Below are 15,665 nucleotides of genomic sequence, written 5' to 3'. Positions count from 1 at the left end.
TCTAAATGTTTTGTGGAGAAATTTAAAAACCAAGGGTGAAATACTAACCACATTGTATTCAGTGGCAAAATTCACTTCAGTGGAGCCAGATTTTTTCATTTTTGTTTGCCAAGATAATCCTTTAGAAAGGTCTGAAGTTTCTGTTTCTAGGGAATTAACTCTGTTTTGTTCTGTTTGCAGGCATGCTCAGTAAACATTATACCTGCCCAAATAACTATTTAGCAAAGTGAGAAAAAAGGAACAAAAATGTGCTGTGACTTTATTCAACTTTATGTCTGTGTGAAGACCTGGAAAACATTTGGGAGAACCAGTTCTTCAAGTTCTTTCCTGAAGGCCCTTTTGAAATGCTTAAGTAAAATTGCTTTAGAGTCTAGACCACAAATCATTAGGGCAAAAGGCCTCAACCCCACTATAATACCCCACAAAAAAACCCTAGGCACAAGCAAAACCCCATGATTTCAATGGAACTTGGGGGTAAGAGTTTAAGTAGTTGTATCTGACTGCCAAGTTTGGACTTAAATATGTAAATTTATCTCCCAACCCTGTTGACCACAATCCTGCAAAACTTTCATGGAAGTGGATGAAAATGCTGCTTCCATAAGGTCTGCAGAAGCAGACTGTTAAGATCTTAAAATAAATGTTTCTGGAAGGCTGGATTTTTTCTTGAAATGTATGCTATACCTTGAACCAGTGTTACAGACTTGATATGGAAATTACTGTGTGAGATTCTAGTGAGGTCTGCTTTATACAAGGATGACATACACGATAATCCTAATGGTCCTTCTGTCCTTAAAATCCATTAAACTGCCTAACCAAAAAACCAGTTCCTACAGTAACTTGCTCACCAAATCCCACAGTTCCAAGCATTCACTTTTGCTGTAATGGTTTGTGAAGAACTAAATAAGGTGGTGCTAATTAGGACTGATCAAATATTTTTAATCAAAACTGGTTTTGTTGGAAAAGTATATTGTTGACCAAATTAAACTTTTGCCAAGAAGGTATGTGCTTTTTATGGAAACTGGGACTTTTCCCTGAAGGAAACAGGCATACAAAAATGTTTGGATTTGAGGTTTAAAGTCTACATTTTCCATGTAAATTTAAAACAAAAGTTTGCTTTTGTTTACATTTTCCACAAGAAAAATCCAATTAGCTCTTGTACAAATGCTTCAAGAAACCTAAATAGTAAGATGAGATCCACATTGCTTTTAAGCAAGAGGGACCAAATCCTGGAGAGTAGATAGAGGTGGGAGCACTACCGAGTGCCAGAGAATTTTACTTCCTCGCACACAGACTGCTTCTACAGCACTGGCTCCCCAGGGGCCTCCACTTAGGTGCCTCCTCTCAAGTGGTGCCTTGGGCTGATGTCCCACTTGCCTATGCTTAGTTACACTACTGCATTGAAGAATGAGAACTATGCCATTGAAGACCATTCATATGTAAGTCAGGGCAGAACTCAGCACCACTGAGTTTTGATGGCTGGATACAACCAATCTAACACATTTTCTAAACCTAAGTGTAAAACTTTGGGCAGTTGCAAACAAACTTAAGATAAATATGAAATATGCAAGATTATTTATTGCTGTCTTCTATTTTCTCCTTAACCACCAGGGATCCTGGTTTTCTCTGATAAAAAACACAAATTCTCTGATAAAAAAATCACAAATCCATGATTAAAATGAAAGGCCCCTCACTCACCCCCATGCCCCCTGGCTCTGCTGGTGCCCCTCATCCCCTTCCCCACACCTCCCTGGCCCTGATCATGCCCCTTTGTCCCTCTCACATCCTCCCCAGACGTGATGGTGCCCCTCTGCCCCCATTCACAACCTCTTGCCACCCCCAGCCCTGCCAGAGGAGGCCCCCAGCTGCCAGGGCAATAGGACCAGGGACCCAGGTCCTCAGCCCCCTGCTCCCTATCACTGCTCACACTCCCTGGGGATGGGGGGGACCCATGCCCCCCAGATCTGTGCATGGGGTGGGGATGAGCTGAGGCTGTCACCCTGCTTCCCTCCCCCAGGGCCTCCACAGCCCAGTAGGTGCGACCCAGCACTGCAGGGAACAGCGGGGCCACACAGAGAAGCTCTTTGCTTCTGTGAGCTCTGCACTGCCCTGGCAATGTGTCCCTTGCAGCAAGGTGCACAACCCCATGCTGCTGCCCCCAGTGCTGCCACATGTACAGGGGATGCATTGCCAGGGCAGCACGGGGCTTGTAGCAGCAAAAAGATCCCCACATGGCCACACTGTTCCCTGCACCACTGGGTCTCACCCACCAGGCTGCATGGACCCCCAGGGGAGGACAGCAGGGTGGGAACCTGAGCCCACAGTGGGCAGCCCATGCCTGCCCACAGAGATCTGAGGGGCACAGGTCCCCCTGCTGTCCCCCACGAGCATGCACAGCAGCCAGGAGCCATTTCTCCCCCCAACTGAGCCACCCGCAGCCCTTTCCCACTCCCCACCAGGCCCTGCAGCTGCACATTGTGACCACAGGCCCCAAGCCTCACACACCACCCAGTTGGGCAGCAGCCCCAGCCCCTCTCCCACTTACTTGTGGGACCTGCTCTCCACCAGCCTGCAGAGAGGTCTTTGCAACACTGCAAAATCCATGGGTTTCTCCAGTAAAATGAGAAATTTGCATTCTCCTCTGGTAAAGGGTAAAATCTGCAGTTTTCTCCCTTTTTCTTTGGGAAATGAAAGCCCCAGATCCCTGTTAATCACTGTCTTTCAATTTCTTGACAGATGATGAAAATGAAGAGGAGGCAGAGATGAGTGAAGATACAGGTGTGTATGTACTGCAAATCATAAAACAGGCTGAGAAATGTCTTACAATTGATCTCATAGCTATGATGAACATTGCGAGGTAGTTAGCTATGTTAGTCAGAAGTCAATCAGAAGGCAGAGTAGATTTGCAGTAGGCCCGCTGCTTACAAAAGCTTATGCTATGCATCTGATTTACTGGTGCAAATTGACCCTGCAAGGTGCAAATTGACCCTGATTTCTATAATGAGCATAGTCCCTAGAGCATATTATGGCCCAACTGAGAAATAAATGGCATTAAACTAAAATTGTTAAATTATGGTAAAAATATACTTTGTAAAACATTTGTACTTCTGTATTGCCCTCTTTTGGGCCTCCAGTGATCCTTTCCTACTCTATCAGCATCCGTTTGGATCTGCTTGAATTCTGCCCTTACTAGTTTTTATGTGTATGTGTAGTCATTTGCTGCAGCCAGTCTACATACATGTGGCTTACTTTAAGCCAGCAGTTCCCAAACTGTGGGTCACAATGCCAAATGGGGTTGCAACTTCAGTGAACGGGGTCATGGCACAGCGCGTTCTCCCATGCCAGGTCTGGCCTGCTGGGCTGCAGATGCCTGGGGAAAGGCAGCAGGGTGAGAAGCCCCTAGCCCACAGCAGGCAACCTGCAGGTGCTGCTTCCTGTATGTGGCAAGTGGGGCTCAGGTGCTGCTGGGGTGGGGAGCATGGGGCTGCGGGCCCTGGAGCACCTAGGGAGAGTGGGGGGGCTGCAGATTGGGAGTGAGGGGCACTGGCAGGGTCAGGGGGCTATGGATCAGGAGTGAGGGGCACCTGGGGGGTGGAGGCCTGCAAGTTGGGAGTGAGGGGCCATGCTGAGGAAATGGGATCATAAGTGGGGTTCTGCTGACGAAAAGTTTGGGAAGCACTGCTTTAAGCTATGTAAATATAGACTGGGAGCAGCACGTACAGCCATTCACTTCAGGGAGCTGCATAGCGAATCCAATGTATGTAACTTGGATGGGTGGCATCGGGGTGGGGGATTGGCAGGTCTGCGGGGTTTGTTGGGTCTGCAGAGGGGGCAGTGTTACCCAGGGGGTTGTCTGTGGTGGTGGTGGGGTGTGTGGAAAGGTTGGGGGGCTAAAAATAGCACAGTTGTGTGATGGGAATAATGCAGCCTTGGAGCTGCACCGAGAATGGATACAATTGGGTTAAACCTTTTCTGAATTGGGTTACCTCGATTTCGATCTATGTTAAGTTCACCTGAGGAGGCACATATCTTAGATTTGGCATGCCGTTTTTGGGTGATTTAAACCCTCTAGAGGCCTGCATGATTTGGCATTTATTTTGCCCTAACCTTATGATACCCGAAACTGAGTTTAGAAGTTGTTTCAAATTTAATTTTTCACATGTAATTGTTACATGGGTTTTTTTGTGTCTCTATATGTGAGTCACATTGACTTTTTAAAGGATTTAAAAATAATATTAAAATAATAATCTTTTAAGCCACTTTGTTGCAGAAATTAGACTTTGTTTCAGTTCTTAACTCTCTTGCATCCTTTGCAACCCCTCTAAGTTAAGTACATGGGTTATACTTTAGATCATCACCAAATTAGGTAACTGAATGGGGAAATTTGCATTTGTCTTCTCTGTGCTTTGGAAGTCCATGAGACCACTACTTCACTTACATGGCAGGACTGATTTGCATTATCCTGGCAAGACATTTGTACTGATCTGGAAGCTACTGAGCCAAATGTCTTCAGAACGTCAAATGCCTGAAAAATATGGCATCAGGAAGACAGTGCATCTACAGGACTTCAATGATATCAGCATGGCAACACTCTATTTCAGTATTATTTATTTAACATCATATTATTCCATGGCATATACTAATTGGTACCTTATATTTTGGGGATCAGCTGTTGGAAGATGCCATTAATATTTGTGCAGCCAAAGTTAAATATCCTTCAAACGTCTCTTAGCAGTAGGGAGTGTTGCCATCTTGACCTATTAGCATAAGAATGTTAATATTAGTTAGGGACATTTGCATAAATGCCATAAATATATGCACAGTCTGCATTTAGGGGAGTTCTATTTTTATGCTAATGTAGTTGTCAGGCTGAGGAGTATCTTCTTTTAAATGCCTTGAGGAGAAAGTTGAATAACTTTAATTTAAATAAGGTTGCAACTGCTACTTGCCACTTTCAGTCATTAATTGAATGATCATTTTCCATCCCACTTGACTTTATGAGGGCATGACTCCTGCAAACTGAAACAGCAGTTGGAGCTAATATTGATGATACTCGAATGCCAAGCTCTTCATACCTAATCTATGGTCATAGTTTTATCTTGCATTGTTCCCCTGATGTTTTTTCAATCTTAAAGAATGCTGGGCCTCCAAAAGAACACATTATTAGGCTGTCTCATATGGACCCTTTTTTCTTGAGGTCTCCATATTAATCCAATCCAGTTGCTAAAGCTCATACTATAAGTTCTCATCTTCACTTATAGCCTGATCCAATACCAGTTGAAGTTGGTGGGAGTATATCCATTGATTTCAGTGCAAACCTGAACAGGCCTTTTGAACAACTACAGAACTGGGTCCTAAGTAAAGAATAACAGATGACCAAAAGTGCAGTTTACGGAGTGATGAACACACTTTGAGTAGATTTTCTGTCTCATGTCTCCGCCACCCAGAAGTGCATGTATCTTATTACACTTAGAAACTCTGTTATTCATTTGATTTTCCTTTAAAATAAATAAAGGAGTATTTTAATTCCAAGTCTGCCAGATGATCTCCAGTGAAATCTGCCTTCAACATTATATTAAGCCCAATTTTTAGTGGTGATCATGATTATAAGTTAAGGATAGTGCATTACTGGACTACAATCACACTAATAAATGTGTGCCATCCATATATTTGATTTGCTGAAGTAGGAAACAGTATTTTAAAAAGTGCTATAGCCCATCATTAAACAGGCACTCTAAATTAGTTCCTTGATGGCATTTTATTACTATTTTTTTAAATGAGTACTTTACTGTTCAGGAGGTATATCTTGTAGCAGCTGCTAACATACTGTGCCATTCAGCTCCAAGTGCTCACATCCTATCATATTTCATACATTCTGCCACCAGAATGACTTGAGTCAAAGGGCAGATATAGTAAAAGCTGTTTCAGATTTTTGCAGCTCAATATCCTATATATCCTTTCTTTGAGAATTATATTCTGCATCGGCAGCGGGGAAGATTAAACCACCTAATAGGTCTTGTCCACCTTTAAATTCAGCAGTTTAATACTGCAGTGTGATGGTGCTTATAGTTTTCAGCTACATTAATGGAACATTATCGTGAACCTTCACTTTTGAATGACATGGCCTTCATACATTTAAAACTTACATTTTTAGAAACAGAAGCATGCAAAATCACCTCTGATGCTAGCGTAATTGGGTGCACAATTGCAGTGATTGCATATGCAAATTATGGCAGCACATGCTTTATGGGAAACATTTCTAAAAATTCACATTCCTATGCAGTAATGTTTCATTCATATAGAGTTATTTTTGTTGGTGGTGGTTTTTTTTGTTTTTTAATTAATTTCCTTACTACAGTATTCGGAAAACGGATGAAGGAAAAAATGTCTAATTTACAAATCTATTACTAATTACAAGCATCCTCCTTCCCATTCCATTCTGGGAATGCAGAAGTTCAGTGAAATCAACCCACTGCTTCAGCTCCCTAAGCCATTTAATCGTAACCTGGTGCTAAGCCAAGTACCTGCCAACTCTTCTGGCAACCCTCCTCACACATGCCCAGTGTATGTGTCCTGCAAGATATTCCATTCCTATGCTAAATGCCAAGTTGTCAAGCTGACCAGACCCATCCCTACTTCCAAAAAAATATATTTATGTAGTGATACTAGATTGCCCATTCAAATATACATGTTACAGATATCAGGACACATGCGACACAACCAGACTATGTGCATATGTGCTTTGTGCACGTGCCTGTATGCTGCAAAATTGCAGTTAAGTGCCACAATTTGATACCGGAAGCTCCTGGTTTAAAAAAAAATGGCAAAAAACAGCAGTGCAGTACATGCTTCATGAGCAGTGCAGTGCATGCTGGAGCAACTGGAGGCTGGGTCCTCTAGGTCTGCCCCAGCACCTCCCTGAGAGCCAGGAGAAGCAGGGAACAGAGCAGCTTGCCCAAAGTAGGCCATTTTGCCCTGCACCACAGCATATGTGCATGGGCGTGTGCAGCCTTCAAATGTAGTAGCACAAATTTGTGCCTCTACTTTTTATGCCACTGCAAGCACACACCCTTGCACATGGGCACATGGCCATAGGGGGCATTTCCAAGGCTGAGAGAAAAGTGTCAGGCCCTTGTCACTGAATGGAAAAAAAAATCATCAAGGTCCAAGGTCTGCTTGAGTCTAGATAGCCCATCTTGGTTAAGGCAAGCCTTAGTGTTTGTAGCTTATGGCACAAGTAGGGATCCGGGTTTCCCGTTTGCTGCAGAAAAACTTGGATTTTCCCTTTTAACAGAGAAAAACACAGATTTCTCTTTAAAAGGGAAAAGCTGCCTTTTTCCTCTTTAAAGGGGAAAATTTAGAATTTATTTTACTATAATGATTGAGGTGCTGGTTGGCTTACAAACTCCTTAAAATTGTAAATATATCTGTGTTGACACCTACACAGTCAAATGGGTCACCAACTGGCTGGAGGGCCGCACCCAGAGAGTGGTGGTGGATGGGTCATTTTTGACTTGGAGGGATGTGGGCAGTGGGGTCCCCCAGGGCTTGGTCCTCAGGCCTGCACTGTTCAACATCTTCATCAGTGACTTGGACAAGGCAGTGAAAAGCATCCTGTTCAAATTTGGTGATGACACTAAGATGTGGGGGGATGTGGGTACGTTACAAGGAAGGAATAGGCTACAATCAGACCTAGACAGGTTACAGGGGTGGGAGGATGAGAATAGGATGGGATTCAACACTGACAAGTGCAAGGTGATGCACCTGCGGAGGAACAACCAGCACCATACCTACAGGCTGGGGAACTCCCTTCTTGTCAGGGCAGAGGCAGAAAAGGATCTCGGAGTCATCATTGATGCCAAGATAAACGTGGGCCAGCAGTGTGGGGATAGTTAAGAATCATAGAATCACAGAATCATAGAAGTAGGGTCGGAAGGGACCTTGTAGATCTTCAAGTCCGACCCCCCACATGGGCGGGAGAAAAAAAAAAACAACTGGACTCAAATGAGTCCAGCCGGGTAGGCATCAAGCCTCTTGTTAAAGACCCCCAATGTAGGAGCCAGCATCACTTCCCTCACAAGTTGGCTCCAAATCCTAGCCGCCCTAACTGTGAAGTAGTTCTTGCGGATGTCTAATCTAAACCTACTCTCCAATAATTTGTGTCCATTGTTCCTTGTCATGCTAGGGGACGCTGGGGGAAACAGTGTCTCCCCCAAACCCTTCTAGTCCCCCCTAGTGAGTTTATAGACAGTCACCAGGTCCCCCCTCAGCCTTCTCTTGTGAAGGCTGAACAGGTTCAGGTCCCACAGTCTCTCATTGTAGGGTCTGCCCTGTTGTCCCCGGATCATGCGAGTGGCCCTCCGCTGGACCCTCTCAATGTTGTCCACATCCCTCCTGAAGTGGGGTGCACAGAATTGGACACAGTACTCCAGCTGTGGCCTGACCAGTGTTGCATAGATGGGGAGGATCACCTCCTTGGCCCTGCTTGAGATGCACCTGTGGATGCACAACAAGGTGTGGTTAGCTCTGCCAACCGTGACCTCGCATTGTTGGCCCATGTTCATCTTGGAGTAAGTAATGACTCTGAGATCCCTTTCTGCCTCCATGCTCTCAAGAAGGGAGTTTCCTATCTTATAAGTGTGCTGCTGGTTTCTACTGCCTAAGTGCAGCACCCTGCACTTGTCAGTATTGAAACGCATCCTGTTTATGTTAGCTCGCTCCTGTAACCTATCCAGATCTTGCTGCAATCTTTCTCTCCCTACTAGCACGCTCACCTCACCCCAAATTTTGGTATCATCAGTGAATTTAAACAGGTTGCATTTCACCCCGTCGTCCAAATCGCTGATAAAGAAATTGAACAGTGCAGGCCTAAGGACCGAGCCCTGGGGGACTCTGCTGCCCACTTCCCCCCATGTTGAATATGACCCATCCACCACCACCCTCTGAGTATGACCCTTGAGCCAATCTGCAATCCATCTGACTGTGTAGGCATCAATGCCACAGTCGCCTAGTTTTTTAATGAGGATGGGGTGAGAGACAGTGTCAAAGGCCTTGCTGAAGTCTAGAAAGACTACGTCCGTGGCGACACCTGCATCCATTGCCTTTGTGACCTGATCATAAAAGGCAATCAGGTTGGTCTGACATGACCTGCCTCTAATGACACCGTGCTGGTTGCCCTTGAGCATCATCCCTGAAGCCGGCCCGTCCCAGTTGTGCTCCTTGATGATCTTCTCAAAGAGTTTCCCAAGGATAGAGGTAAGACTGATGGGCCTATAGTTGCCCAGGTCCTCTCTCTTCCCTTTTTTGAAGACGGGGACCATGTTACCTATCTTCCAATCATCTGGCACCTGGCCCAAGCACCACGAGCACTCGTAAAGCCGTGCCAAGGGGCCTGCAATAACCCCAGATAGCTCCGTCAACACCCTGGGGTGGAGAGCATCTGGACCCAATGACTTGAACTCGTCCAGCCCTCCAGAAGCTCTCTAACCCAGTCCTTCCCAACCTGAGGTCTGGAGGCATTCCCCTCGAGTCCATCTGGCATCACAGTGGGGAAGTCCCAGTCCCTGCACAAGAAAACAGAGGTGAAGGATTGGTTAAAGAGTTCTGCTTTCTCCTCTGGCGCAACCACCAGATTGCCCAGTGTTCTTTGCAGGGGCACCACATTACCCGGTGCCTTCTTCATCCTCCCTATATGTTTGAAAAAGGACTTTTTATTATCCTTGATCTTGGATGCTAGTCCTAGCTCTATGTCCGCCTTAGTTTTCCTGACAGCCCCCCCTACAGGCCCGAGTAGAGGATGTATACTCCTCTTTGGAGATAGCACCCCGCTTCCACTGGGTGTATGGCGCCTTTTTGGTAAGCAGGCATTCCTGGACACCCTTGGTGAGCCAGGGGGGCTTTCGGGCACTCTTGCTCCCCTTGCTTCTTGTTGGAATGGACTCCCCTTGGGCCCTGAGTATCGTTTCCTTAAGGAATGACCACTCATCCTGGACACTGAGTTCCCCTGCCCTCAAGGACCCCAGCACCTCACCCACTAGTCTCCTCAACTTGTTGAAGTTGGCCCTCCTAAAGTCTAGGGCTACCGTCTTGCTGCAGGCCCTTGACACCTTGCGCTGGATGGTGAATTCCAGCAAGCGATGATCGCTATCGCCCAGGTGGTCAAGAACCTGGAGGCCCCTTACCAGGTCATCGCCTGTGGCCAGGACCAGGTCCAACAGGGCGTTTCCTCTGGTGGGACTGTGCACCTCCTGGATTAAGTGGAGGTCCTGTATCTCAGCCAGGAACCTCCTGAAACAGTCCGTCCTGGCTGACTGTTGCTCTCAGAAGATGTCCGGGTAATTAAAATCTCAGATGACAACTAAATCCCTTGCATTAAGTGCCTCTGCAAGCTGGCCCAAAAATTCCCAGTTCAGCTCCTCCCCTTGGTTGTGGGGTCTGTAGTACACCCCCACCGTCAAATCGCTCTCCCCACAGCCCCCTTGAATCTTGACCCAGAGCACTTCAGCCTGCCCCTCATCTGACCCCATTCTGCTGGCAGAGGATGTGTAGTGCTCTTTGACATAGAGCGCCACACCCCCACCTTTCCTTCCTTCTCTATCCTGCCTATAAAGCCTATAGCCCCTAATGCTAACTGCACAGTCATGGGATGAATCCCACCGCGTTTCTGTTAGCCCTATGATATCTGGGTTTGAACTGGCTATTCTGAGGGCGAGTTCCTCCTGTTTATTCTTCATACTGCGAGCATTGGTACATAGGCATTTAAGGCCTTGCAAGAGTGTGTGTGCCACCCCCCATTTAGGGAGACTGTCTGGACCCCTGTTCCTTACCTTAGCACTCCTTGCCTTTGTCACCTGTCTTGCTTGGATGGCGTCTCCTCGTCTTCCTGCAGCCCCCTCCCCCGGCGAGGCTAGTTTAAAGCTCGCCGTACGAGGTCAGCCAACCTGGAAGAGAAGACACGCTTGCCTTTAGGAGAGAGATGAAGCCCATCCCACCCCAGCAAGTCCCCTGCCCGAAAACATATATCATTATCAAGGAACCCAAAGCCTGCCTGGCGGCACCAGCTGCATAAACACCAGTTGACCACGCCAATGCAGACCTCGTGTTGCTGTCCCCGCCTACTCACTGGAAGAAGAGAGGAAAATACCACTTGCACCCCTGTCTCCTTCAGCTTGTCTTCCAGAGCCTTGAAATCCTTCATAATGCAGTCAGGGTTGCCCCTGGCCACGTCGTTCATACCCACATGGACAACAACCATGGAGTACTGGTCTGCAGGTTGGATGTAGGTCGGGATCCTTTCCGTGATGTCCCTGACCCAAGCCCCAGGCATGAAGCAGACCTGTCATGTCAAGGGGTCGGACCGGCAGATGGGACCTTCCAGTCCTCCTAGGATGGAGTCTCCAATGATGAGGACCCGGCATTTCTGCCTCCTGGTGTTTGCTCTCCGCCCATTCCCTGTTGTGTGGGGAGTGGCATTGTCTCCGCCAGAGGCCATTCCACTGTCCTCCTCCATCACAGCTGCCAGGGCGTCAAACCTGTCCCCCAGCTGAACCTGGGGTGTTTCCACCGTTCTAGGCCTAGCAGCTCTGGATTTGGGCACCTCCTTCCACTCCTGCGTTGGATGCGTCTCCTGTGAGGGCTATACAGGAAGGCCAACCACACCTTTTCATGCATCCACAGATGCACCTCAAGCAGGTCCAGGGAGGTGATTTTCCTCCTCTATGTGACATTGGTTAGGCCACAGTTGGAGTGCTGCGTTCAGTTCTGGGCACCGCACTTCAGGAGGGATGTGGGCAACATGGAGAGGGTCCAGAGGAGGGCCATTTGCATGATCAGGGGGCATCAGGGCAGGCCCTACAAGGAGAGGCTATGGGACCTGAACATGTTCAGCCTCCACAAGAGAAGACTGAGGGGGGATCTAGTGGCCTGTTGCAGACTGGGCAGAGGGGACTAGCAGGCACTGGGGGAGTCCCTGTTTCTCTGAGCACTACCAGGAGTGACTAGAAATAACGGTCACAAGCTGGCAGAGGGTAAATTCAGCCCAGACATCAGGAGGCGCTACTTCACTGTCAGGGCAGCTAGGATCTGGAACCAACTTCCAAGCAAAGTGGTGCTGGCCCCTAGCCTGGGGGTCTTTAAGAGGAGGCTAGATGAACACCTTGCTGGAGTCGTTTGACTGCAGTACTCTTTCCTGCTATGGCAGGGGGTCAGACTTGATGATCTGCTCAGGTCCCTTCTGACCCTATTAACTATGAAACTATAAGACTTAGTCTCTGTGAATTTGACCCATGAAGAGCAGTCATTTCTCTCCCTCCCTCCCCTCCCCTAAATATTACCATATAGTGGCTACAGTTGCTAAAAGACGCAAAGATTGTCAAGTTCAACACCTGGTCAAAATTTAGCAATATGCTTGCAAGCACGGTTTTGACAAGAGTAGGCCAGCTTTGTTCTGAACAAACTAGATATATCTCTGCAGCACAGGAAGAGTTAAGATTTGTATTTTTGAGATGATAGAAAGATACTATTTTGAAGCCTACAAAAATCCTTTCTGTCTTTGGAGTGAGGTAAATCTGCCCATCTACTAAAAAGCAATGAAATTGTGATTGAAATCTCATTCTCTTGAGACAGTTCTTCCACATACTTTTTGTGGGCATTTTAAGGTTCTTTACAGAGTTGAGAAACACTGTTCCTCTGGAGATAGTAAAAGTTCTAACTTCTCTCAATGTAAGTCGCCTCACCTGACATCTTTGTGCTGTCAATTAAGACATTTGTTATATTATTTGATGCATTCAGATACTCTTGAAAGGTCTACCGGTGATATACGTGGGCACCTGCGCTTAAACTTGATTGACATTTGACTTCTGAGGCTAGAGGAAACCTCACAGATTGATTAGACGATAAACTTCATTGTCAGAAGGGAGAGTGTTGATTGAAACCCTCCTATTGATTGAGTCCCCTGAAGTGAAGCATTGTCAGACAAAAAGAGAAAATAGCAGGCAGCGTACACAAGAGCATTAGAGCCAAACTGGCCCCAGGTCAACATGGCCCATTATAAATATTCAGGATTATTTTTTAAGGTGTGAGGGAGGATAGGGAGTGACATATCTTTTAAATGTCTATCTGTTTTCAGCTTTCTTAATCTTTTGTAGGAGCCATATGTATGGAACCTGGCTGTTACTCTTGACTTTACACTGTTTCATTGATTGAAGAACTGAGCCTTCACCCCCACACCCCTTATATTTCCTGTGGTTAATTTTCAATGCTCTACAAACAGGGAAGAAATTGATCTTGACGTCGCTTCTTTTCCAAATATAGTATTAGAATTTCAAATTTAATTGACTCTTATCATGGTCTTCTATTAAGAACTGACTTTTAAAAGAGGAAGATCCAGTTCCTGAGACCAAGCAAATCTTCAGGGTATTTTATTACTGCAGTAAATCAATGATTATAACAATACTTTATATTCTGCAACTTGTAGAATCCTATAGTAAAGGGAAAATTCTTGCCTAAAGCAAAGATATAACGATTACTAAGTTGTGTTTTCTGTAATATATAACATTAAATACATTTTTAAACTAATTAAATTAATCAAATATAGGTCTCCATTTCAGAATATTTATTTGAATTTCAAGCCGCCATGGCATCTCATTTCCTGTCTGACATAGCATTCATTGGATTTTCTTGCCAGATTCAAGAATACTATGCTACAGGATAAACAAGCAGATAGAAAGATGTCTTGCCTTCCCTTGACTTCTTGAATGGTGAAGTGCTTAATCTTTCTTTCTTGCTCTTGGGGGAATGTAACTCTGCTTTAAATTGTGATTTTGCCTGAGAGGACAACTCTTCCCATGCCCTATTAAGTAGAGAGGTGCTAGTTTTTTCAGACAACCTGGCTGTTTCCTAAGTGGAAGTTTCTTCTCTTACCTTTGTGTGCACAGGAATGTATTGGAAGAGAGGTGAATAGAATGTGAGGTCTCAAGGGTCTCGCCCTCAGCTTCACAGGCTTGGCATTTGATAGGGGGTGGGCAGTGGATTATCTCAGAGTACTTTTTGCCTGCAGGCAATTTTGTGGAGTGGAGTATATAACAGTAAAGAAGATAGGAATTGGCAAAACACTTGTGCGATTTACCATATGTATGTAGAGGCATAGCAAGATCATTCAGTGCCCAGAGTGGGTGGGGAATGATGGAAGACCAATCACCGGAGAGCAGAATAGGGAGATCAGGGGAAGGGAGGAAGAGTGGAGTCTTACCGTTGCTGTCCTCGGAGTGAAGGCTGCTACTGCTGCTGACACTGCTACTATAGCAGTGTTGACTTGAGCCCATGAACAAGACAGCCCCATTTACTCTCCTTTGCTCCCATGTATGTTACTAAACTCAGGTTGCATCTGCTTTGGCAAAGATTCCCTGAAGGGTAGGGAGAGGGGAAGGAACACCATTTTGCTTACCTCCTCCCCTCCAGATACACTGCTGGGCACATCTTGTATCACTGGGCAGGGGCAGCTCAGAGCAAAGACTCCCAGGGCAGGCATGGTGGCAACAGTGAAGTACTGTGGGTCTCTGGTGCCCAGGGGCCAATGTATTTCTGCCTCCGCCCCCCGCCCCGGGTCCTTTGCACCGGGAACTCCTCTGCTCCCTCCCCAACCCTGTTTGGTTACCTGTTTCAGCCGGGAAGGAAATGAAAGTCCCAGCATACCAGACACAGGGGAGGGGTGGCAGACGGAATTTCTGGCCAAAACAGGTAAGTAAACACCCAACCCGCAGGGCAGGCAAACATGTTAAACAACAAATGCAGCTGCCACCCACATGATAAGAACTCTGAAGGGCTCAGCTGGCGCCTCCCTCCCCCCCAGCTGGTGCCCAGGGGCTATGGCTCCCTCCTGTCCCCCTTTCCCATTGGTCTGCCACTAGATGGCAAAGATTCCTGGGATCACGGTGTGACTTCAGCACCCCCTTGATAGTGAATGCCTGGAGCTGGTGCCCCACTTGCCCTCCCTAGTTATACTACTGCATGTATATTATAATGTGAATATAATGTGTGTAATAGCAGGAAGAACCAGGGGGTAGTGCTGTAGAGCTGTGTTGATTGTTAATGTGGACTGTAACTCCCAGAAACCCCCAGGGACTGGAGGCGGGGAGGAAGCAAGAGAAAAAGGAAGAGGAAGTATGAGGCAATAGTAAGGGGAAGAGAGAGCACCAGGGAGGTGGAACCTGGTCAGCCCTACACAGAAGAGTGCACAGTGGAGCTGGAGATCTCACTGGCTCCATCAGCCAGGACTGTGAACTGAAGGAGCTGGACTCAGACTTGAGGGCAACTGCAAGCTGCTGTTTGAGTGCTGTAGGGACCAAAGGCTTGTGTGAGGACACCTCTGGAGGTGTGTGGGAAAATTAGGATGTTGAACATATGTTACCACAATGTTGAAACTTCTTTACCTTTTAGCTGTTCCCTGTCTTTGACCTGTTGGCTTGTGACCCTAACCCCTATATAAAAGTCGGAACTCCCCCTTGCTTCATATGCCAGTTTCTGGGGCTGCAGGGGTGGCACAATAAGTTCTAGTTTCATAAACAGTGATTAATTGAAGCCCTTTACTGTAACAGACTGAGACCAAGGGTTTCTGATTTTTTTTTAGGCCAAGGTGACAGGGGCTAATTGTGGTGGCATCAGGACATTAT

The 15,665-nt window shown here is 46.5% G+C and overlaps 1 protein-coding gene across 1 annotated transcript in view; it reads left to right on the top strand.

The window, feature by feature from the left end:
• MACROD2 (mono-ADP ribosylhydrolase 2) overlaps positions 1 to 15,665 on the top strand; it is a 1,497,602-nt gene that overhangs the window by 1,370,812 nt on the left and 111,125 nt on the right. The window contains exon 10 of the mRNA XM_090051193.1: positions 2,734 to 2,775. Coding sequence (XP_089907319.1) covers positions 2,734 to 2,775 — 42 coding nt within the window. The remainder of the gene's footprint in view (positions 1 to 2,733; positions 2,776 to 15,665) is intronic.

Source organism: Crocodylus siamensis, chromosome 1, assembly GCF_052110815.1.
Source record: "Crocodylus siamensis isolate JL-2025a chromosome 1, ASM5211081v1, whole genome shotgun sequence".
Taxonomy (NCBI): Eukaryota; Metazoa; Chordata; order Crocodylia; family Crocodylidae; genus Crocodylus; species Crocodylus siamensis.
This window is presented reverse-complemented; position numbering and strand designations above follow the sequence as displayed.